This window comes from Crinia signifera, chromosome 5, assembly GCF_055691185.1.
Source record: "Crinia signifera chromosome 5, ASM5569118v1, whole genome shotgun sequence".
Lineage (NCBI taxonomy): Eukaryota > Metazoa > Chordata > Amphibia > Anura > Myobatrachidae > Crinia > Crinia signifera.
Window position 1 is genome coordinate 322,591,825 of NC_139221.1, and position 26,315 is coordinate 322,618,139.

Sequence of the window (26,315 nt, forward strand, 5' to 3'; positions counted from 1 at the left end):
CCTATATTAGGTATTGCTGCTCTGTGTTTAATGCAGAGCCCAGCTTGTTATCGCCTCTCGGGTGGCTTATAGAAATTTCTAGTCTTTATTCTGCACGGTGGATTCTACCTTGTATCCACTTCACATGGACTCACAGTGATCCTGACAGTGCATTCCAAATGATTATTGAAAGTTTGTATATATTTTATATTGATTCTCAATTTTAGATGGAGAGTAAGGACAGCACCCGCACCAAACCTAAAAACAAGATTGGTGACAAGACCTACATCGATAGGTTGACAAGCAATAAAGTGTGCAGACTTACAACCTTCTTTCTGCCTTGAGTATATAGCATGTCAAATAATAATAATGGTATTTGAAGGTTCCAGAGGCCTTTTAAAATGTCAATACATTTATTAATGTGTGCTAACTCTGCCATAAGGGCCTCATTCAGGTTTGTTAGCAAAAAAAAAAAAACACAACTGGGCAAAACCATGTACACTGCAGGCGTGGCAGAGAGAGTTAGATTTGGGTGGGGTGTGTTTATATAACTCTGGGAGGCAATGGAGTCATCTGCCGCCGGGCTCCTGCTGCTAAGAGGGCACCTCTCTTCCCCTGAGAGATTGAATCAGTTCATCGAAAAACATAATATACATAGCGAACATACAAACATACACACATGCATACATGTATTTATATATGGTGTGTGTGTGTGTGTGTGGTAGGGGCACCAATATTTATATTGCCTCCGGGCAACAGGGACGAACTTATGCCACTGGTTCATACTGAAATCAAAAATGGCAATGTAAAAATAAAAGCCAGTATTTTACCTGCACAGAAAAAATATAACCCACCTACAAGTTTTTTTTCCTTGTTGTGTGCTTTTATTGCTTTGCTAATAAAGTTGGATCAGACCCAAAGTATCAACACCATGACCTTATAGGCTTGTGAGAAATTAAGGCACCCAATGAATGCTCTTAAAACAAAACACAGCTGTATTTAAAAAAAAAAATAGGAAAAGACAAGTTCAGAAAGTTAGAGATATGAAGAATTTTTATTGCAACCCATAAATATGAATCTTTTCTTATGAGGTACAAAGCTCCGCAACTGAGTGCAGGAATGCCTGTGGGTTGGCAGCTGGCAATGGTACATACAGCAATAAGACTTTTTTAGAACCAGCTTTTCAAAAGCAAACTGACGGCATCTATTATAGACACTGATCACCCCCAAGGAATCTGCTTTTGCAAACCTGATAAACACTGCAGTTCCATGTCCATTAAAAATCCAGCAATGTGGCTTATAATAAGAGAGGGCTCAATTTCCTGTCTGCCAATATGGCATCTAAGGGATTTGCAACCTTTGCCAGCTTTCGAGAAGGTCAAAACAGAGGATAGTGTCCGCTGGACTCTTCCTGATACCAACAAAGGCTTTTTTTTATATTATTTACAAATCAAAAAAACAAATAGAGACTATTTTTTTTCCATTATAGATACAACAAGGAATGCCCCGTCTCTATTTATTGAATAAAAAAAAAAAATTACATCCATCCAAATATACCCTTTATCAAGCATTCCCTAAAAATATAATTCTATTCATGCAGGTACTTGCTGCACCAAAAATATTATTATCATCATTATTATTATATATATATTTAACTTTTTTTTTTAAATAAAATTATGAAGACCTAAAAATACAGTTTAATTCCAACCGGTGACTCAGTCCCACCGATAATAGTCCTAGCAACATAACAATTTTTTATTTATTTTTTTAAACTGAGTGGCAAACAGAAATGAATAATTCTGGTGATTGAAAAATTAGCTAAAAATAAAATAAAAATAATTTAGATTTTTTTAAATATATGATACATTTTTTTGTGTTTTAGAATGCATACCAGTTTAACAAAGTGCATGCTTTAAAAAAATAATAATAATAATAAATAAAAATAATAATAATTTTTTTTTTGAACTGGCAAGCTTTAACGATCCATCTCCTTCATTTTAACTATTTATTTAAATAAACAATCTGTAGCATTTGCAAATTTATCAAGCCTAATGCACATGCATTCTCTGGCAATAAAACATAAGAAAAAGAAAAGAAAAAAATATTTTTTTTCCTGTATATTTTTTTTTCTTCATTATCTATACATCAGGGAAGTAACTTCAAGATTAAGCAATACATTTGGTTCAAGTAAATAATACCTGATATTATAATTTTTTATTTTTAATTTTGTCACGATGTGTTAGTTGCGGGTTTCCACTGATAATCAAACCTATACCCGTCATTCTGCTCCTCCTTTTTTTTCCTATAAATATTTTTGCAAAACAAAGTTCTTTAGGTCAAAAGTACGAGTATCCCCCTGCCCGTGTGCGACTTTGCAATCAATACTTATATCATTTAACTATGAAATCCTCTGAAATCCACTCAGGGGGGGGGTTAATATAAGGCATACTTTGCTGGAGTAAAAGGTTTAACATGCTTCATGCTCAGTAACGAGTCTCAGAGAAGGCAGGCTACTTATTTTTGTGTGTCGTTTCTTTTGCCCCTCTCTGTCTCAATTCAAAAATAAGCATTAAGGGGCGGAGAAAGAGAGAGCAAACGGTGTCCCCGTAGCAAAAGAACAATTGTGACCTTAAATTGACTTCCGCCTTTTCATTAGCCTGTGGTTTTCTGTAAAGCTGTGCAACCCGGGTGAAGTAGAGCTAATGGGGGATGGGAAAAGACTGTTTTTTAATGTGCTTGGTGAGATTTCTTCAATCTTGTAAGATATAGAGTGAAAGTACTGAGGGTTCAGCTTGTTGCTGAATGAATTCTGGTGAGACACCACCCGGCTGGTATACTCGTGGGACCTGTAGCACATGCAAGAGCAAACCGACTGAAGGTCTGTTACTTCGGTCTTGTATCTCGGCCGCCCATGTTGTGAGTCTTCCTGGATGTGGATGATCATGCTGTTCCGGTTTCCGGCTAGCGATGCCCGCTCCTCGGCGTCCCTGCGCTCATCTTCACTGTTCATGGTTAAAAACCTGAGAACGACTAAGTTTAGAAATGCCCCGATAACTGTCAATCCCACTAGAATGTACATAAAGCTGAAGGCCACGTAGAGTGGCTTCTTTTGGAGGGCCCTGTTTTTTTGCAGCGCCACATAGTCTCCGAAACCTATTGTGGTCAAAGTTATAAAGCAATAGTAATAAGACTGGAAGAAGCTCCAGTCTTCATAATGGGAGAAGGCCGCAGCCCCGATGCATAGAGTGCCCATGCAGGAGAAGAAACCTACAGTGACCATGTTCTCCATCGACACATCCGTGGTGCGCATTCCACAGCATTTTTTGATGCGTTTCAGAAGGTATTTTACAAAAGTGTTCATCCGCTCGCCGAGGCTCTGGAACATCACCAAGGTGAGGGGAATCCCCAGGACGGCATAGAACATGCAGAAAGCTTTACCGGCGTCCGTACCGGGTGCAGCATGTCCGTAACCTGCGGGGGGAAAATAAATGTTAGTATAGACAGAAAAAGTGGTTACCATCAATGGTAGCCAAGTCCGTAAGTTGAATAATAATACATATTATGAATTGCAATATTGTCTAGCGTCAAACACACTTCTTAACTTTCTTAAATGAAAACAATATATATATCCGCACATGTTTCACTCTCCCATCACCCATGATAAAGGAATACACATATGAAGTTAGTTTCCTTGAGTTGTTAGTACCCTCGCACACATTTTGCAGAACATGACAGGTAATACTAGTGTGCAACAACAGAGAAAGGGTGTTCATGAAATGTGGGCCTGATTCAGCTCCCGACAGACGGGATTCCGATGTCGGAGAAATGACCGTCGGAATCCCGATGTCGGAGAAACCACCGTCAGAATCCCGACTGTTGCTAAGTCATCCGGCACCCCTTTAAAATTCACGTGACCTCTGGTTCGGAATGGCAAACTGGCCCGGAAGTAAGGCAAGCGATGCGAGCTAACCTAAGGCCGTGGTGTATCCAATGAAAAATGCCGTAAAAACCCAGTTTTTTACCACATTTTCAAATGTATCACGTTTTCACCACGGAGGGTAACACCAGATTTTTTTGGTGTGATCCTATTGAAGCTAACAGGCTTTTTTTCACTTACCGCTGCCCCGTTTCATGGCACCTCCCGTGCTGCCCTGACTTGATGACCTCCTCCTCCCTAGCAACATGACTTCCCCTTCCGGGTGCAGGGAGGAGGAGGAGCCCGGGAGTCCCTGCAGCTGTCTGCAACAGGCGGCTCCCAGGTGGTGTAGGAGGTGAGAGTGACCCGCGGGGACCCTCTAACACCGGCGCCAGCTGCTTTGCAAAGGCCAGCTCGTTTCGCAAAAGCTGCCCTTTGTGATACTAATCGCATATGTAAATACATATGCAATTAGTGTCACTGCGATTTAGTTGCAATTTCAGAATGATGATGCACCCTGGCCTAATTGTGAGTCCACTTGCTCAGGTGTCAACATTGACACCAGAAATGTGGAAAACATATGTTGACACTTCCTTGTGTTGACCTTTTTCATTTCAACCTTCCGCACGTAGAACTTTTGTCAAAGTGGACTTGACTTTCGAACTAGACACTGTCTATCCTGTGATCCGCACGCCGCTGAATCTTCCTAACAATGAATATACTATTTTATTTTTACAAATATGAAACAAGAAGAACAATCCGCATACCAATGGCGCTCCAGCTTCCAGCTACTATTGATGACAGTTCCCCTCGAGCAATTGGTTACGGTTGCCCCGCACAGTACAACAAATCCCTGTCTGCTGCCTCATCCATCAATTCACTTTTATATGTCATACGCCATTCGTCAGCCTCGCAGCACCGCTCCTGCCTTCCAGCCTTATCACTGTGCCATGCTAATTATAAGCCGCAAATAATCACAAAATAAAATTAGGTGCATTGTGAATACAGGCAGGTGGCCGGTGCTCTGCACCGCTGAACGCCTGGAGCTCAGCTGTGATGAAGACGTCTTTCCCTTCTACCTGAGCAGACTGAGGGTATTTCTGGAACGGCTGCCCACGACATTCAATCTATAATCATCAATTTATTTATTATTTATATATTAACAGTTTCTTATATAGCGCAGCATATTCTGCAGCGCTTTATGGAGACCATAACCAGTTTGGTTTTGCAGTGTAAATGATTGCCGCTTTAAAAAACCTTTAGATTTCTTACCAAAACTCTCACTTTCTATTTCTCTCATCCTATTAAATTTCACCCCGTGTGTCTCAGGCTCCCTGTGGATCTACAGTAGGAAAGAATGCAGGATGTTTGACAATGTGACAGTTAGTAATGGCTACACCTGTGCATCAGCAAGGTGGGCTGGGAAGTGTGACAGTTAGTAATGACTGTACCTGTGAACCCAGCTAGGGGGTCTGGGAAATGTGACAGTTAGTAATGACTGCACCTGTGCACTAGCTAAGTGGTCTGGGGAAAATGACAGTTAGTAATGACTGCACCTGTGCACCAGGTAGGTGGTCTGGGAAGTGTGACAGTTAGTAATGACTGCACCTGTGCCCCAGCTAGGGGGTCTGGGAAATGTGACAGTTAGTAATGACTGCACCTGTGCACCAGCTAAGTGGTCTGGGAAATGTGACAGTTAGTAATGACTGCACCTGTGCAGCAGCTGGGTGGTCTGGGAAATGTGACAGTTAGTAATGACTACACCTGTGCATCAGCTAGATGGCCTGGGAAATGTGACAGTTAGTAATGACTACACCTGTGCATCAGCTATGGAGTCTGGAGAATGTGACAATTAGTAATGGCTGCACCAGCTAGGTGATCTGGGAAATGTGACAGTTAGTAATGACTGCACCTGTGCAGCAGCTGGGTGGTCTGGGAAATGTGACAGTTAGTAATGACTACACCTGTGCATCAGCTAGATGGCCTGGGAAATGTGACAGTTAGTAATGACTGCACCTGTGCAGCAGCTGGGTGGTCTGGGAAATGTGACAGTTAGTAATGACTACACCTGTGCATCAGCTAGATGGCCTGGGAAATTTGACAATTAGTAATGACTGCACCTGTGCAGCAGCTGGGTGGTCTGGGAAATGTGACAGTTAGTAATGACTACACCTGTGCATCAGCTAGATGGCCTGGGAAATGTGACAGTTAGTAATGACTACACCTGTGCATCAGCTAGATGGCCTGGGAAATGTGACAATTAGTAATGACTGCACCTGTGCAGCAGCTGGGTGGTCTGGGAAATGTGACAGTTAGTAATGACTACACCTGTACATCAGCTAGATGGCCTGGGAAATGTGACAGTTAGTAATGACTACACCTGTGCATCAGCTAGATGGCCTGGGAAATGTGACAGTTAGTAATGACTACACCTGTGCATCAGCTAGATGGCCTGGGAAATGTGACAGTTAGTAATGACTACACCTGTGCATCAGCTATGGAGTCTGGAGAATGTGACAATTAGTAATGGCTGCACCAGCTAGGTGATCTGGGAAATGTGACAGTTAATAATGACTGCACCTGTGCAGCAGCTGGGTGGTCTGGGAAATGTGACAGTTAGTAATGACTACACCTGTGCATCAGCTAGATGGCCTGGGAAATGTGACAGTTAGTAATGACTGCACCTGTGCAGCAGCTGGGTGGTCTGGGAAATGTGATAGTTAGTAATGACTACACCTGTGCATCAGCTAGATGGCCTGGGAAATGTGACAATTAGTAATGACTACACCTGTGCAGCAGCTGGGTGGTCTGGGAAATGTGACAGTTAGTAATGACTACACCTGTGCATCAGCTAGATGGCCTGGGAAATGTGACAGTTAGTAATGACTACACCTGTGCATCAGCTAGATGGCCTGGGAAATGTGACAATTAGTAATGACTGCACCTGTGCAGCAGCTGGGTGGTCTGGGAAATGTGACAGTTAGTAATGACTACACCTGTACATCAGCTAGATGGCCTGGGAAATGTGACAGTTAGTAATGACTACACCTGTGCATCAGCTAGATGGCCTGGGAAATGTGACAGTTAGTAATGACTACACCTGTACATCAGCTAGATGGCCTGGGAAATGTGACAGTTAGTAATGACTACACCTGTGCATCAGCTAGATGGCCTGGGAAATGTGACAGTTAGTAATGACTACACCTGTGCATCAGCTAGATGGCCTGGGAAATGTGACAGTTAGTAATGACTGCACCTGTGAACCAGCTGGGTGGTTTGGAAAATGTGGACCATTGCTGGATTGGTAGACTGGTTTGGCCACCCTTGGTCTAGACTGACTTTTATCTGCGAATGAAAAAAAATGAATTTGATGGACATCGACCATCGAATGATTTATCGATGGTACGACCGCATGCTAGGGGATTTAGCATACACATCGCCTCGCATGCTACTGATGGGATTTGCGTGGTGGTGGGGGCGGGCATTCCGCTGGGTGGCAGGCGGCATTTAGTTGTTTGTTAGGCTGCAAACATATGCAGCATAGCACACAGGTTTGAATCAGGCCTTTAATCTGGTTCTGCCCAGCACCGAAGAAACGCACGCTGTACGTCTAATGTGCCGCACACCTGTCATTGTATATCTCCGCTGCGCAATGTGGGTTCGGTACATTCATATCCGTTATCACCCACAGGGTATAATGACAGCTAAACTATAACGCACACCATGGAGGTTATCATTAAATAACTGCTCAGCGATTATTTGTGCCAACTGCCTGCGCTCCATACAAATGACACGCTACCGATACACGGCAACACTGCTGATTACAGGAGAGTGGGTGATAATTCACCCGGTGGTAGAATATTATAATGAAAACAACTGCAATAAAATGGGGGAAGAATCACGTTGCCTAAAGAATCAACTTTATTAATACAGATAATATGACGACTATAACGAATATTGAATAAATCCCTACTGCGGCCATTTTGACAGTGATTTTTTTTACCGTGGCCCATTATAACAAACACCAATGTCACCATTCTCTTCCTTTACAATCACCCTAACTTTTGCAGCCCAGGAAAACCGTCCAGTCGTGTTCATTTGGAAACGTCTGCTCACAGGGAGGATGAGACCTCTAATTGTAGCATACTGTACTCATACTGTGGCCTACAGTAAATGATAGTACATCTAATTATAGTGTATTAAGACAAGAAGGCTAGGACATCAGATTACAGTACCATCAGTATGGGGATGGGACATCCAATCATAATTATTACAGTAATAGCGAGGCAGGCAGAGACGGAGGCTGGGGTGTCAGTCTGCTGCTGCAGTGGGGCAGATGTATCAAGGCTTGAGGCCTAAGCATCCAATCAGATTTTAACGGCCATTTATAAAGCAGAATGTGAAATGACAGATGTAATCAGAATCAGAATCAACTTTATTGGCCATGTGTGCTTGCGCACACTAGGAATTTTTTTGTGGATTACAGTGCAGCATCAATCAGGGATGAAGGGGGGGGGGGGGGAATTTACAAACATTACATTAAAACATTGCGTGTGGGGGACACATGCTCACCAAGCTGCACAGCGCCTAGGCAGCCATCAGCGGCGCCACTGGTCGTTGCAGCAGCCAGGTGGGCAACAATATAAGCAGGGAACAGGAACACATACTGACCAAGCTGCACAGCGCCTAGGCAGCCATCGGCGGCGCCACTGGTTGCTGCAGCAGCCAGGTAGGTAACAATATGAGCAGAAACAGTAGACTTTTAGCGGAGACAGAACAGTTATCACACAGGGACACTTACCCGCTGAGCCGCACAGCGCCTAGGCAGCCATCAACGGCACCATTGGACGTTGCAGCAGCCAGGTAGGTAACAGTATAGGCAAAGACAGTACAGTTATAGCGGACAGTACAGTTATCCCACTGGGGACACAGGGTTACATATGGCTGAGTGCACAGTTCCTAGGCAGCCATTTGCGGCGCCATCTTCCTGTAGGGGGAGCCAGCATGGGGGGGAGGAAGAGTTAGTCAGTGAGGCTGGGGGAGAGTCAGTGATAGGGGGGGGGGGGGCGCTGAGAGATACAGGAGGATATTTACTAATGCTCAATTTTGTGTTCGATTTTAAGGTCGATTGAAATCGAATAGAAAATGGGAGGGGTAAACTTGCCTTTTCTGCGCCTGTAAGTGTATTGTGCAGCTGCTCTCTCTCTCTCTCACTATATTTATTTAAAGGCCTTTTTACCCTACAGTACTTCCTGGTTCCGTTTTGAATGATAATATCAATAAAGTTGAATGAAAGATTTTAAATAAACAGAGACAAGGAAACCAATTCCTGTATCCGTGACTAAGTTCGCACGGACCAGAATACTCACACGGGGACCGATGGTGGTGTATTCACAGGGTAATTTCTGCACATGTGCATACACCTGGTGGGTGCGGCATATATATACAGATGGCGCCGGGCTTGTCTTTGCTGGGGATGGCGGAGGACTCGCCACCCGCCATCCCCCGCCCCTCGCCATCTGTATGTCGGAAGGGGACGCGCGTGCACGAGGTGCACGCGCGTCCCGTTCCGACGGTGCTTTTGCCCGGGTCCCCGCCGGCTTCCCCGGGTCCCCGCCGGTCCACACCGCCCCCCCGCAGCCCCCCGCAGCCCTGCCCGTCTCCCTGAAGCTGGAGACGGGCAGGACTGCACCCGCCGCGCCGCCTCGCCGCCCGGCTATTGAGACGCTCGTGCGTGGGAGACGCACGAGCGTCTCATTCAGCCAGAGCGCCAGATTGCTGGCGGATCGCCAGGGACACGGTCCTGGCGCTCCGCCAGCAATAATAAGGCCAGCTCCATCTGTAGATGGGCACTACTGTGTGTTGACACTACTATGTGGTGTAATATGAATTGCATATTGCGTCAATACGTGCAGTGTAATGTGAATAAGATTGTGCTACTGTGTGGCGTAAAATGAATTGGGGGAAATATTTTGTGGACATTCCTTGTGAGCCACACCCCCTATTTGTGGCATGCGCTTTTGTCGCACTCTGGACCTTATTCTCATCTATTCGCTTCCCTGCACGTTTGCACAGGGGAGCGATTGTTTGCGACTGCACATTCACGTACACATGCAAGCGAATGTGCAGCCACTTGGTGCGGGCACGGTGAATTGCTTGGTCGCCAGAGTGTTGGAAATATAATTGGGTCCAAGGGTATAGGATCAAGCAGCGAGGGAATCACTGAAGAGAAGGTGCCGGAGGGGGCAGGGAAAGACGTGATCTGGTTACTGACAGAGGAAACCTTTTCATGTCTCATCTTGTCAATCTTCTCCTTGCAGTAGAAAGCAAGACCTCAGGCACTGATGGCAGCCAGTGGGTTTAGTGTGGGAGGGTTGAGAAGAAATGTAAAAAGGCATTTGGGGTCAGAAGCCTGAGCAGAGATAAGAGCAGAGGTAATATTAGTTTGGTAGAGTCTAGAGCATTCCCATAGTGGTAGATAGAAACATAGAACCACTTGGCCCATCTAGTCTGCCCATGTACATACAAATATTTATACATTTTTGTTGGAAGCCAGTAAACCTACCAGTATATTTTTGGATTGTGGGAGGAAACCGGAGTACTGGGAATTAACCCACACAAGAATGGGAAGAATATACAAACTCCACACAGTTAGGGCCCTGGTGGGAATAGAACCCATGACCTCAGTGCTGTGAGGAAGTAATGCTAACCATTACACCATCCGTACTGCCCCGTATATATAACACATGGTGGGGATAGAACCCATGACCTCAGCGCTGTGAGGCAGTAATGCTAACCATCACACCATCCTTACTGCCCTGTATATATAACACATGGTGGGGATAGAACCCATGACCTCAGCGCTGTGAGGCAGTAATGCTAACCATTACACCATCCGTACTGCCCTGTATATATATAACACATGGTGGGGATAGAACCCATGACCTCAGTGCTGTGAGGCAGTAATGCTAACCATTACACCATCCGTACTGCCCTGTATATATAACACATGGTAAGGATAGAACCCATGACCTCTGTGCTGTGAGGCAGTAATGCTAACCATTACACCATCCGTACTGCCCTGTATATATAACACATGGTGGGGATAGAACCCATGACCTCATTGCTGTGAGGAAGTAATGCTAACCATTACACCATCCGTACTGCCCCGTATATATAACACATGGTGGGGATAGAACCCATGACCTCAGTGCTGTGAGGCAGTAATGCTAACCATTACACCGTCCGTACTGCCCCGTATATATAACACATGGTGGGGATAGAACCCATGACCTCAGTGCTGTGAGGAAGTAATGCTAACCACTACAACTTCAGTGCTGCTAGAGATAGCAGTGGGGGCGCCAACTTTGTTCATCTTTATACGCAGCAATCCCACTTGGTGCATCTTTATACACAATCAATGGTTGCAATATCAAAACGTGCACCTACCCCATGCTAGGGACAGATACTCCATCAGAGAATGGCCTCCGGAGTAAGCAATTAGTTGCCTCAGTTTGCACCTAGTTATGTGACGTGTCCACGACACTCCCTTAACCACCCATAAAACATCAGATCTATTTATGTGTCTTAATAGCCACCTTCTGCTCAAGAAACTACTATACATTTCCGTTAAAAAACATAAATTATGTACAGGAATATCATAAATGTATTAGATACCGATCATGTTCACTTCTGCTTCCTACGGGAGACTCCTGTGTGTACTCACTGTCCTGGATTGAAAATAAAAAGTCCTGGACTCGTCACTACAGTTCAACTCTGCAGGGGGGGCACCAAGGAGTTTCTGGTCAAGGTCAAAGATTTACTTCAGTCCCTGTAAAGGCTCTTGTTAGTCCCCAGACAGGAGAACAGGAGATACAGCAGGGGCACATGATCACAATAGACGTTGATTAGTAATCTTTAGTTAAACACTTGTTTAATTAGTGTAAGTGGTCTCTAATAAATTCAAGGCTAATGTAATGATATGAGAAAACACCAAAGCCAATAAATATACAGTATGTAGGGCCTACAAGTTGCAGGTTGTCTAGTGTTCACATTATACTTCTAGTACACAAAAAAATACATATCCTGTTTAGAAATATATACTTAGGGCTGAATTCACACAAGGTGAAATTGCATTTGGATTTTATTGCATAGGCATCATATGTATCATGTATACTGTGCTGAGTGAGTAGAAATACACAGTAGCAGCAAATAGCTACAAAAAATAAATCCAGTATTGCGGACAGCAACATTAGGAACAATGCTTGCAAATATATTGTTACTATTGTTATATAGAAAAGTTTTGCAACAAATATTCAAGCACAGACACGCCCCTATGTGCAGTAAGACACACCCATTTGGTGGCGAATAATACAACCCTTCAACAGCACCAAAAATCTCCCTGAAATTATTTTTCAGAAATAGGCAAGTATGTCAGAGCCCCACCTCCACCTGACCCCAAGTGGCTGATACATTGTGTGGTGGTACCACATGGTTCCCCTCTTATGCCTCGACTGTACAGAGGTGGGACGGATCATACAGGATTGCTATATCGACATTGTTCTGCAAGTCCTTGTTTTGTTTTACTTTGCTGAGTAAATGCTCTCATGTTACCCCACACCCAATAATGCTAGATAGTTTATGGTTTGTAGTAGAGCAATCTGAAAAAAGTGAGTCACGTCCCGTTTGCCGCCCCTGCTGCTTTTGTCAATCTGGGGGCCACAGTCCTTCTAGCCAAAAATCAGGACAGTTGGAAGGTATGCACACAGACCAACATTCACACAGGCACACATACACACACAGAGACACATACACAAATGTAAATACAATCAGGAGCACACATACACAAATACACATACACAGATACGCACACACATATAGTAGGTTTTCTGACTATAACATGACTAGTTTTTCCCTCTGCAATAGAAAATATCTATATAAGAACTGCAGAAGGTTTGTCCCATCTCCTCAATGAGTGCCAGCAGAAGCTTAGGCACGCGCCTCAATGACTACCACTGAGAGGGTAGCCTGGACAGCCCTATAAGAGGAGGGGGTAAGTAGTAAGACTGGGAGGGGTACATGTAGGGGAGGTGGAAGTCAGGACTGAGCAGGGGAGGATCTAGGGATAGCAGAGAGGGGGCGGGACTGGCCACATAAAAGGCCGGAACAGGGCATTGGGGGGTGTGCGGGGAGTAGGGGGTGGAGACTGAGTTCATCCTGACTATCCCGGGGCCCCTTATGCTAATCAAAAATGATGTAACAGGTAGTAATGCGACTTGAAGGACTAGTTTTACTATTGTATTACTACAGTCAGGGCTGGATTAAAGCAGGGACAAAAGGGGTCAGTACCCCTGGGCCCCTCTCTAGATAGGGGCCCCCTCTCTAGATAGGGGCCCCCTGTGGTTGGCATGTATTTAAAAAAGATATGTTTTTTTTGTTTTAGCTAAAGGTTTTGTGCATGGGAGTGGGGTAGTGCTGCAGCTTCACCTATCTGCCAATGTGACAATGATTAATGGTGCTGAGCATCAGGTGCCAAGGCATACTGACTGCACAAGTGTGCAGTGCATTACTGGGAGTTGACTAAGTCCCATGACACTTTGCAAAAGAGGTCAGAGACTGAGAGGCTTGTGCTGAGCTCTGATTGGTGGAGCTCATTACATGCTTCTCAGGCCCATGGAGGACAGCACCTTTACTCTGTGTTTTGACAGTGTAATATTCTCCCATGCAGTTTGCGGCCATAATTGACAAGTGCAAGGGGGCCCCCCTGTCTAAAATGCCCCAAGCCCTCAGAAGGCTTAATCTGGCACTGATTACAGTATACTACAATGCCATGCAATTGTTTCAGACTGTTGTGTTGCTAATGACTTTCTGCAATAATACAGAAGTTAGGGTGTTGTTTGATCATCTTGGCCCAATAACCTGCAGGCATTAGCGATGTTTTGAAGTGGTGACCATTCAAATGGCAATGACTATTGTGGCTCATTGCGCATGCAGGAAGATGTGGGTATGGTCTCATTAGTATTCTCATCACAGATGAGCCCCAATACTCCAAATCAGGTGCCCAAATATCATGCGTCTGGGCGCAGCTTATGGACTGGTATTGTCAGTTTGGGCAGTCACAGAACTTGTGGGTGGTGAGCCCAGGTGCAAAATATAATTTGTGCTCCACACCTCCACCCAAGCCAATTTCACAACATGCAACATGGCAGTGGGTGACAGGGTGAGGCAAAGTGTGACAGGGAAAAAAAGTGGTTGGCAGGGTGAGGCAGAGTGTAACAGGGGGAGGCAGAGGGTGACAGGGAGATGCAGTGGGAGGCAGAGGGTGACAGGGGGAGGCAGAGTGTGACAGGGGGAGGCAGAGTGTGACAGGGAAAACCAGTGGATGACAGGGAGAGGGTGAATGGGGCAGCAGTGGGCCCCTTAGTCCTCAGGTGCTCCGGTGAACTGCACCTGCAGTACCAATGGTAGTTCTGAGTCTGGATGCAGCCTGTCCGGGGGCTGGAGCAAGGGCCCAGCAGATTCACAGATCTCCATGTGGTCTGATACATTTCCTAATGTTTATCTGTCAGATTGCCACATTGTAACGTGATATATGAAAGGCTGGCACCAGGAAAAGGTTTCCTCTGACAGTTAGCCTTAAAATGCTAATTAAAACAGATGCTTGCTGGTTAACGTCTGATGCATTTCCAATACGTGACGAGCTGCTCAATGCCGGAATCCAATGCCACAGCCAATACGGTAGCTAAAAACAGCACAAGCTTCAGCTCTGAGAAATAGCCTTCTCCTTAATCATAAAGAAAGACAGACGCGGCCTAGTGTGTCCGCTAGCAGCGAGGGACCAATATAGAGGCAACCAATTACAGGATGTAATCAATAAGACAACACCTTTCCGCTTGTTATAGAGTGCCAGCAGGGTGACAAGAGGGCAAATACATCTTATTGCTCACACTGCAACACAAAAAAATTATATTATAACCATTTCAAATCTAGAGAAAATAAGTATTCTAAGATCTCATTCATGGTTGTCCAATGGAACAAGGGGGGTGCTTAGTGAGATGCTTAATGCCCACGCCACCTGGCTGGAAGCGCACTCCCACAGCTGTTGAATCCCCTCTGTACCATGCAAGGGTATGTACGTGAACACAGGCTTCTGTGCGCCTGCATTCCCAGGGGAAGGCCCAACATTTTCATGGGGATGCTGGGCATTAGACTTCAATCAACCCCTGCCCGCCCCCAGCACGGCGAGTGTGTGCCAGGGTTTGCACATGTGCAAAAATGCATATAAGCAGGCACAAACCCCAACCATTGGGGCTGGGACCGAATTCATATCGCTACGAGCGATCCTGAACAGCCCCTATTTACAAGCATGAACTCGTTAACGACAGATTGCCAGCCCAGTGGCGGAACCAGGGGGGGGGGTTACAAGGTGGTCTGCAATCTCATGAAGGCCTCAAATATGAAGATGGTGACAGTGTCCCCCACTCTATGCTTTTATTTCATCACTCAAAAAAGTGCACCACAAAGAAATATTATAAAAGTCTGGGAGGGAAGGTGACAATGAGTCGGAAGTGACCTGAGTCTGGGCACACTAGTCCTATAAAGAGTCCGGCAGCCACAATCACTCCATCTAATCCAATCTAATTGGCCAGAAATATATCATTCACCAAGTAAAAAAACGTAATGGTTTGGCCCTCATCACAAAAGGCCGGCCCTGCCTTAGAGTTGAACCCCCTTCGGTCTACTAGGAGGACTGGGTAAGTATTTTAACCCTCTCCCCCTACCCCATAACCCTCCCTACCTACATATTCTGCGTACTGCTATAGACCCAGAGTGGCCAAACAGTTGTGGATCATTAATAATAATAATAATCATGAAAATAAGGCCGATATTCTGTTCTAGGTGCCACAGCTGTCTACAGAATGGACTGTACCGAGGTGCCATAATTGTCAAAGGATTTACTTCTGATTCTTCATCTATATCTGGGAAGTCAATGGGCTTTGATCCCTGTTGAGATTCAAATATACAGTACGTTTGATTTGTTTTGTGGTGATTGACAGTTGTGTCATCAGTTTAAATTGATTTAGTCAACATTTCTCATTCTTCTGTACCACAATTGCTAATACAGTATGTCCTTTTCTTAATCTGAGTGCAGCTGTTGCATTGTGTAGGAGTTATGGCTGCAGGTACAACCGTCTGCATAGCTCAGGAGTGTACCTACCGGAGGGCATACAAAAGGGGTAGAGTTTCACCAAAACTAGGTGTATCGGGAGGGGATTAGTGCAATTAGGTGATGCTGTGCAGACGTTTCTCTATTCATTATGTTGGATCTGCTAGAATTCTGCCCATGCTTCCAATGCAATAAAACATGTTTGCCTAATCCTGATATCTTCAGTTGTCCACCGCACCCACGGAAGAGAAAACAGGTCCCTCATGGAAGAGAGACCGGTTCCCTCACGGAAGAGAGACCGGTTCCCTCACGGAACAGAGACCGGATCTTTCACGGAAGAGAGACCGGATCTCCCACGGAAAAGAGACCGGCTCTCTCAAGGAAGAGAGCTCTGATCTCTCACGGAACAGAGCTCTGATCTCTCACGGAAGAGATGAGATCTCTCACAGAAGAGTGACTAGATCTGTCACCGAAGAGTGACCAGATCTCTCATGGAAGAGAGAGAGCAGATCTCTCACGGAAGAGAGGGACCAGATCTCTCACAGAAGAGAGACCAGATCTCTTACAGAAGAGAGACTAAACTTCCCAGGAAAGAAGAGACCAGATCTCTCACGGAAGAGAGACCGAATCTCTCACGGAAGAGAGACCGGGTCCCTCATGGAAGAGAGACTGGATCTCCCACGGAAGAGGACAGTTTCCCATTTTTTCTAAGCGGAAATCATTTACACTGCAATACCAGGTCTTCTGATCACAAGGGTGCCGGGATGCCTGCTGAACGTGGAGGGGCAATCACTTACAAGACATGGTTTTGCCTTATAAGTGATTGCCCCTTTACAAAAGGCTGAATTCTACCGGCATTCTGCACACCCACCGAACTTGGGCGTCATTATATACGGCTTCAAAGGTTTTACTAGCGGGAGAGAGAAGGATCTACTGGAAAAACAGCTCAATAGCCTCCTATAATAATATCAGTGTTGATAGTCAGTCTGGGGGGCTTAGAAAGGCATGGATACATTTTTGACCTGTTATAGGATTTACACACTGTATGTAGGAACCAGAAATTGCATTCACCATGAGATAATACAAAGTACAGTCAGCACCGCGACGGAGCGAGGGACTCTGCACTTTATCCTCTAGTCAAATCGCTATAAAAGATTGTGTAATAAAAAGATTCCGGTTATAATACCGTTTATAAAAATTAATAAAAAGAACTCTAGCCATGAGTCTGTGCGCAATAAACATAACGCAGACTAAATACTGCTGCCGGGCTTATCACTAGTGCTCTCAAATGAACCTTTAATCCTCTTATGGAGGCTCAATAATATATATATATATATCTATATCAGTGGCATAACTATAGCTCCGCAGCCCCCGCGGTGGCGGGAAGGCGCAGAGAAAGTGTGGGCGCCGGGGGTCTGCGGGGCTATAGTTACCCGCTGCTGTCTGCCGGTACCTGGCCTGTCGTAACAGTCCCGTCTCTCCCGGCTCCGGCTCCTGCTGCTATAATGAAAACTGACACTTAGAAAATGGCTGCCCCCATACTGCAGACAGTTTTCTGTCTGCAGTATGGGGGCAGACATTTTCTAAGAGTCACTTTTCATTATAGCAGCAGGAGCCGGCGCCGGGAGAGACAGGACCTTGACCGCAGATGCAGCCGGGCAGGTACGGGCATGGGGGGCACCGAGGGGAGGGGGGGGCGCTCAAAAATTTGCGGAGGGGGTGGGGCGCAAATTAGGTAGTTACACCACTGATATATATATATACTGTATATAAACAATCGTGACAAGGAATCAAATACAATGGATAAGATGAAGTCTTGGTCTTTAATTTGTAGCAGGTAAACAGCATACCAGGTAATCAGCATAGGCAAGGATGGTTACAGCATTGTGGCATATACTGTAGATGTCACAGTATAGTATAAACTCCTCAGTATGTTGCATTGGTCACTACCATAGCCCACATCCCCGGCCTATCACCTGGGCAGCTGTTCCACCATCAGGAACAATGACCTCCTGCCCTGGAAACACTTATATCAGGAGAGCACAGGTGCTGCTAATCAGCCCAACCTCAATCATATCAGTTAGCAAACCTGGACTGTATGTAATTTTCTGTTGCTGCTCTAAACCTATTCTGGTTTTTCCACATGTGGAAATATGCTGTATCTCCCACACAATTTAAAGTTGGCGTAGACGAGTATGGAAACACATGGATCATACCGTACAGCTAAATAAACAATATTATAAAACAATATTTGAGTAACTTCTCCACCAATTAGCTGTCTGCAGCTAGCAGCTAATAATACGGTATATAACAAAATCCAGCCAGCCAACCCCATATCTTCCATGTTCTCTCATGTTCTCCATTCTGATTAAGCAACGTAAATTGGGTCTAATTCCGATCTGGGGCGAAATGTAATAGGGTGCGATTTTTGGTCATCTTCAAAAATCGCATCAAATCGCATGTGCAAAAATCACACTTTTTGTGATAAATTTGCAAATGTAATAGGGTGCAATTTTTGACTTGCGTTTTCAGTTCGCATGCGATTTTGTGCGAGTTTTAGTCATGAAAAAGTGTGATTTTCTGCGCAAGTCGCACCCTACTACATGTGCGATTTTTGGAAAACGTGCAGCCGTTTTTTTTACCAAAAATCGCACATGTGTAAAAAAACGACCTCTATTACATCTCGCCCCTGATCACTGCCAGCGGCCAGCGATCAGGTAGACGCTACAAGGAAATCCCGCCTTGCAAATTAATGTGGACTTTGTGTGAATAGAGGTTTATGGGTAGTGAAGGAACAAAAACAGCCAAGATCCTTCGTTAGACGCTCACATCAAATGATTTTTCTACTTTCTAATGATCAACACTCGTTGCAAGCGCAGCATAGCCCTGGACTTACGCGGTAGTGCTTTAATAACAGGCATGGAGCTGACGTCGCACAACCTCCCCCTACAATGCCTGGGCACGTCTACATTTTCCTGACACTCCCAGTGTTTTTTCTGTCAAAGCTACAGATCTTTCTAGTAGTTCCCATCCGCCGGAAGGACCCTGCCGCTGATCTCACATACGCTGCAGGGACCCCCTGTCTGCTGGTGGATGGCATGCCGTGGCTTCTGGCAGCGGAGGGTCGGGTAGTACTGGCGGGCAGGGGGTCCCTGAGGTGTATGTGAAGTCAGCGGCGGGATCCCTGGGAACGTGCTGCTGATCTCACATACGCTGCAGGGGCCCCCTGCCCGCCACCGCTACCTGACCCTGCACTGCCAGACCCCACTGCATGCCACCCATCAGCCACCAGTGGGGTGTAGGGGCCCAAAATGTGTGGGGCCCCCGGGGCGACTGCCCCTGTCGCCCTGTGGCTAATTTGCCACTGGCTAAAATCATAATTTCGGCCTTTTTTGTTTTATTAACCCCAGTAACATAAATTTTCTCATAATTTTGACCACCTCACAGATCACAAAATTGGTTACCAACAGAGGCCAGAGGCTGACTGGTTACTAAGCAAGAGAGCAGCGGCAGTGGCGGGCTGGGCCGGGGGGCAGGGTGACAATTGCCCCCCCGGGCCAGTCCCATTTCCATCTATTTGGGCCGGCCCCGGCCGTTTCAGGGGGCCCGCAAATCAGCAAGCGAGAGCTACCTGTCACATTTTCCTGTGCGCACACCGCGGCCCGGGTTCCTGTGTACAGTCAGTGCAGTACACAAAGTCAAAGCAGGTGCCTCTCCCGCAGCAGCAGCTCCAGCTCGCCGGACAGATTAGCGGAACTAAGGGAGCCAGAAGCAGGCCCCATCAGAAGAAGCGGCAGCGGCATTGCTATAAGAAGCAGGGAGATGAGTGGCAGCGGTAATGGGAATGAGATCTTTCTGCAACCTGATGCCCGCCCCGGATTGAAGTCACCATCGGAGCCGCACTAGTTTGTAATAATGGTAATGTTTGTAATAATAGTGTTTGCAATTGCGTATGGGGCTGCACTGGGGTTTTGTTGTAGTGGTGGGGACTCGGAGGGGGTTGTATATATTTATGGAGCTGGAGGAGCTGTGTCAAAGTATGTATGATTGGGTGGATATATGTTAGGCAGTGTATGTTTGCATACATATGTATGATGAGAGTGGAGGTGGGTGCATGTATCTATATATGACACCATCATTCTATATGTATATGACACCATCATTGTATGTATGTATGTACGAGAGCGGCAGGTTGAATTTATGTATTAGAGTGAATACACATTCATGTATGTATGAGAGCAGCAGGGTGTATGTATATGAGCAGCAGCGTGTATGTATGAGAGCAGCAGTGTGTATCTATGTACAGTATGATTGAGTATGTATGAATGAGAGTGATGGTGTGTGTGTGTATGTACTGTATGTATGAGAGTGCCTATGTATGTATGTATGTGAGTGTCTGTGCAGGTACTGTAAGTATGAGAGTGCCGGTGTGTGTATGAGAGTGCCTATGTATGTATGTATGTATGTATGTGAGTTTCTGTGCAGGTACTGTAAGTATGAGAGTGCCTATGTATGTATGTATGTGAGTGTCTGTGCAGGTACTGTAAGTATGAGAGTGCCGGTGTGTGTATGAGAGTGCCTATGTATGTATGTATGTATGTATGTGAGTTTCTGTGCAGGTACTGTAAGTATGAGAGTGCCTATGTATGTATGTATGTGAGTGTCTGTGCAGGTACTGTAAGTATGAGAGTGCCGGTGTGTGTATGAGAGTGCCTATGTATGTATGTATGTATGTATGTGAGTGTCTGTGCAGGTACTGTAAGTATGAGAGTGCCGGTGTGTGTATGAGAGTGCCTATGTATGTATGTATGTATGTATGTGAGTGTCTGTGCAGGTACTGTAAGTATGAGAGTGCCTATGTATGTATGTATGTGAGTGTCTGTGCAGGTACTGTAAGTATGAGAGTGCCGGTGTGTGTATGAGAGTGGTGCTCACAGTGTGTGTGTGTCAGAAATAAAAGGATATAGTATGTGTTTAAAAGAGAGCAAGAATAAGAGACAGAGAAAAAGGAGAGATGTGAAGGAATATCAAAGGGAGAAAGGGAGAAAGAAGGAAACCTATATAAGAAACTTTAAATAAATAATAAATATGGGAGAGATGAGAGTCCTAGCCCTCTGTGACCCACACAGTCCTGGTGACCCCCATCCTCAATCACACCCACAACAGCCACTGCCCAGATCACCCAGAGTTTTTTTTTAAAGAATAACAGTGAAAAAAAAATTTGGTTCCGAGAAGTGCGGGTGTCAGTGTGGTATCTCTCTCTTCCTGGGTCGGTGCTTCAGAGAGACTCTCACTTTCCTCCTGCATGGAGCAGTCTCTCTCACTGCTCCTGGATCTTTTTTCTTTTGAAGACGGGCTGCCACTCATGGGCCTGTCATTTGTGCATGCCCCCCAGGCTAAACTTTGCCAGCCAGCCCCTGAGCAGCGGCACAAACACAAAGCAGTTATTTCTGTTTAAAATTTTTTTGTAAAGGAATAATGTATTAGCAACAACCAATCAGACCAACTCACGTGTAGTTTCAATAGAAAACAATCCAATACAGGAATTTGATAAGAATCTTGTGCAGAATATCATTGCTCAACTGTATTAGTTACTAAACTGCTAAGCTAAAAAAAAAAATCTAAGCCATGTAAAAAATAGCAACAGCACACATGGATGCCCCACACAGGTGCCAATATCCCAGAAGCACCGGCCTATTCTCAGTGCCCAATGCCTACTGTGAGCCCTGGGCCAGTGAAGACTGGCATTCTGGGTAAAGCCCCAATGAATGAGACGTTGTGTTCTAAACCAGAAGTGTACAGTGCAGGGTACAGTGCGTTAAATATGGAGCAGGTTACAGGGCAGGAAACACAGTGCAGTTCGGAGACAGTGCCAGTTGGGCACAGTGCTGGTTACATTGTGGGTCAGATACAGTGCAGGTTAGATACAGTGTGGGATGGATACAGTATAGGTTACAGTGCTGGGTATAGTGCAAGTCAGATACAGTGCTGGTTACAATAAAGGTTGGATAGAATGCGGGATGAATGCAGTGCTGGTTACATTGTACAGTGCAGGGTACAGTGCGTTAAATATGGAGCAGGTTACAGGGCAGGAAACACAGTGCAGTTCGGAGACAGTGCCAGTTGGGCACAGTGCTGGTTACATTGTGGGTCAGATACAGTGCAGGTTAGATACAGTGTGGGATGGATACAGTATAGGTTACAGTGCTGGGTATAGTGCAAGTCAGATACAGTGCTGGTTACAATAAAGGTTGGATAGAGTGCGGGATGAATGCAGTGCTGGTTACATTGTACAGTGCAGGGTACAGTGCGTTAAATATGGAGCAGGTTACAGGGCAGGAAACACAGTGCAGTTCGGAGACAGTTGGGCACAGTGCTGGTTACATTGTGGGTCAGATACAGTGCAGGTTAGATACAGTGTGGGATGGATACAGTATAGGTTACAGTGCTGGGTATAGTGCAAGTCAGATACAGTGCTGGTTACAATAAAGGTTGGATAGAGTGCGGGATGAATACAGTGCTGGTTACATTGTACAGTGGAGGTTAGATACAGTGCAGGTTAGATACAGTGTGGGGTGGATACAGTATAGGTTACAATGCTGTTTACCATGCGGGTTGGATACAGTGCGGTTTGGACACAGCGCAAGTTGGATACAGTGCAGGTTACACTGCAGGTGGGATTCATTGCAGATTTGCAGGTACTGTACTTTAGCTGTATCTTTTGCCAAAGCTTAGTACATACAGTACAACCTAAAGTATTTCATCTCATAACTGGAACATTTGTAACTACAGAGAAGGCAGAATCTAGAACCATTGTGCAGTGAACGATCTTGATGCCAATTCCTCACCCCTCCTTCCCTGGCACCCCATAGCATTTATATGACTTTAAACCTTGATCAATGACCCATCTACCTTTCACTCTAATTGGAAACATTCCTCTGTATTCGCCCACGCACGTGCCCTGCACATTCAGCCATCAAGCACTTTACTCACTAATTGTTGAGTGTTTAAGGAATCAGAGCATTAAAGAAATCACATTTGGTATAATTATAATAATCATAATGACCAGTTTCGGGCCTATTTGTGTGGAAACGCTGACAAGAGCGAATCTTTCCCGGGGCTATTAAGGTATTCCAACATGGAATTTGCAATTCTTTCGTTCAGTCTCAGGGCGGCTGGAGACGGTGCCCTCCCTGCCCTTTATTTTCAAACACTTTGACGGAAAGAATCGGCCTAGTTAAGCGTTCCTGCAGCAGCCTCTTCAGTCTGCCCCTCCACCTATCAGCACTATTGTGTCTGCGTATGTGGACAGAAAGGCTGGGGATAATTAGCAGCAGTGTCAGTGTACCACCGGATGACAAGACAGTCATTTGCCGGAACAAAATCTACTGGTTATATTAACACTAAATGCATTGCAGCTAATGAAAAGTGATTTCCCCTAGTAGAGTTTTATAGCCGACCCGGCGGTGGGTGATCGGTTCTTTTACAACCAATGGCCGACCTGAGATGATTTAAGCCACTGGGCCATTTAAACCTACATTATGGCATTCTAATATACCAAGAGAGCAAGGTAATTATATTACCAGGGTACACTGGGACCATTTCATTAAAAGTATAACTATTTTTATAGACATCAAATTTTAGTTTAAAAAAAAAAAAAGGTGAAATATAAAATAAATGATAATGAATTAAGAGAAGCAGACGCTCTAGAATACATCTACACCTGGCATGTCCAAGCTATGGCCCTCCAGCTATTGTGAAACTACAATTCCCATCATGCCTTGCCACGGTTTGCTATTAGGGAATGCTAACACTGTGGCAAGGCATGCTGGGACGTGTAGTTTGGCTGGAGGGCCACAGTTTGGACATGCCTGGTCTACCCTAAGGTCTGATCATTATTGGCAGTTCTGTCTGTTCGTGACGTCAGCTATTCCTTAACTATAATGGGACGCAGCTGATGGTGCTTGCAGGGACTGGCTCTGTGTGCTACACACTTCTTACTTCCACTCAGACATCGGTAACTGTTACACGCGGGGCGATATTAGCCAGGATCACTGGCTAAATGGTGGCTGAGTGACCATATAGCCCGTGTTTTTAGTGTGTACAGGGCGATAAATAGCTAGGAACGCGTTCCTCCACGAGCCCTTAATGGTCGCAGGTGGCAGGATCATGCTTCCTTGATTATGCCTAGAAATCGCAGGTCTCTGGCGATAAAAGGATGCACTGAATGATTTGGTTACTGAGCGATATTAAGCCAAAATCACTCAGCAACCAAATTGCATCATGTGTACACAACTTTGCCCCTCAATAGTATGCAACATGGTTAATGTTTTATCACATACTGTGTCATGACAATTCAACAACATTTCCATTAGCTTACGGCCATTTCACCCATAAGGCTTTGCCAAGGCATCGCCTGCTGTGTCACTTCCTTTTTTTTAATATCACCTCCTTGATTCCGATTAGCTGTCAGCAGTTCTATTGGAAATCAATTACATCTTAATCCATAATCGTCCACAACACAAGTTATTTATATTTATTTTGAGTACATTATGGGAGGTTATTCTGGTTCACCCGGTGATGTCAGCTGCCCGCCCCTCGCATGTCCCTCACAGCTCCATTAGCATGAGCACGCCCATGAAACGCTGGACCATCGATGACTGTCAATCATTAATGGTCAATGGCCACCGTGCCATTATTGAAACACAGACTTAACGGCGGTTCTGTGTACATGCATCATCTCTGATACCACCCTGTTACAGCCTGGGTACATCTCTTACGTCGGATAAATGCAATAAAACTGTACGCAACTCCGATGCTGGTGCCGGTACTTGTATACTATCAAGGCTCCCACGATGGGCATCGAACAGGGAAAAATCGCATCGCATGCGATGCGATGCCATTTTTCACAAAAATCATGGACATGTGTTCAAATCATATAAAATGCACCCCAAATGGCATTTTTCATACTGTATCACCCCCACTACCAACGCCAACCCGAAGCGTGGCGAGCGCAGCGAGCCCGCGAGGGGCGGCGGTACACGTCCTACGACCTTTTCATACCCCCACTATCCACGTCGGCGTGGAGTTCAGAATAGAAAGTGTGGCGAGCTCAGCGAGCCCCGCAAGAGGACGCGGATACCTGTGAAGCCCGCGAGGGGACACGGATACCTGTGAAGGTATCCGCGTCCCCTCGTGGGGTTTGCTGCGCTCGCCACGCTTCGGGCTCGGTGGCTCGCTGCGCTCGCCACACTTTCTATACTCAACTCCACGCTGCCGTGGATAGTGGGGGTATGAAAAGGTCGTAGGACGCGTACCGCTGCCCCTCGCCACGCTTCAGGTTGGCGTTGATAGTGGGGGTGATACAGTGTGAAAAATGCCATTTGGGGTGCATTTTATATGATTTGAACACATGTCCATGATTTTTGTGAAAAATGGCATCGCATCGCATGCGATCACATGCGATCGCATGTGGTGCTATCGCATGCGATGCAATCGCATGCGATCGCATACGATGCGATCGCATGCGATTTTTACGGAAATGCCTTAAAAACCCAGTAAAATCGCATTGCATGCCATCACATGCCATCGCATGCCATTACATATGGCATGCGATGGCATGCGATGGGAGCCGTGATAGTATACAAGTACCCTGGTGCCTGATCTCACTCAATTCCATGTACAATGTGGAAACGTACTGTATACTGTACTACAAGGATAGTTAACAAATCACTTATCTACACAAAGGGCCTGACTCTAAGCAGGGTGGATCTCTGAGCACGGACGCAGGTGGCGAGTTTCTGCACACAGCGCGGAAGTGGCAGATTTCCCGCAAAATGACCTTAATAAATATGCCCAATTAGTACCTGTATCATCTATATATGTTTAGTACCTGTGTGTCGCCGAAATACTGCCATCTGTTGGCAGCAAGTGAAACTACATCTCTCTCTCACATTAGCTACCTTACTAGCTTTTGAAGCATTTGCTTGGAGCAGGCTTACTAGTTATATAATACACAGCCAATGTCACAAAGTATGTAAGAGGAAACAGTATAAACAAATGTAAGACGTACAGTATAAGCATTGCACAATATGGCATACAAGCCTTATACACAAATACTGTTTTATGTACAGTCACCATCGCCACAGGTAGTGCCGGCTGCTGAACAAACAAAGGTAGTGCCGGCTGCTGAACAAACAGAGGTAGTGCCGGCAGCTGAACAAACAGAGGTAGTGCCGGCTGCTGAACCCACAG

General features: G+C 45.5%; 1 protein-coding gene across 1 annotated transcript in view; it reads right to left on the bottom strand.

Moving 5' to 3' along the window:
• Positions 1-1,014: 1,014 nt before the first annotated feature.
• Positions 1,015-26,315, bottom strand: part of KCNK9 (potassium two pore domain channel subfamily K member 9) — a 102,342-nt gene continuing 77,041 nt past the window's right edge. The window contains exon 2 of the mRNA XM_083144896.1: positions 1,015-3,450. Within this exon, the coding sequence (XP_083001022.1) occupies positions 2,609-3,450 (842 nt within the window). The 3' untranslated portion in view covers positions 1,015-2,608. The remainder of the gene's footprint in view (positions 3,451-26,315) is intronic.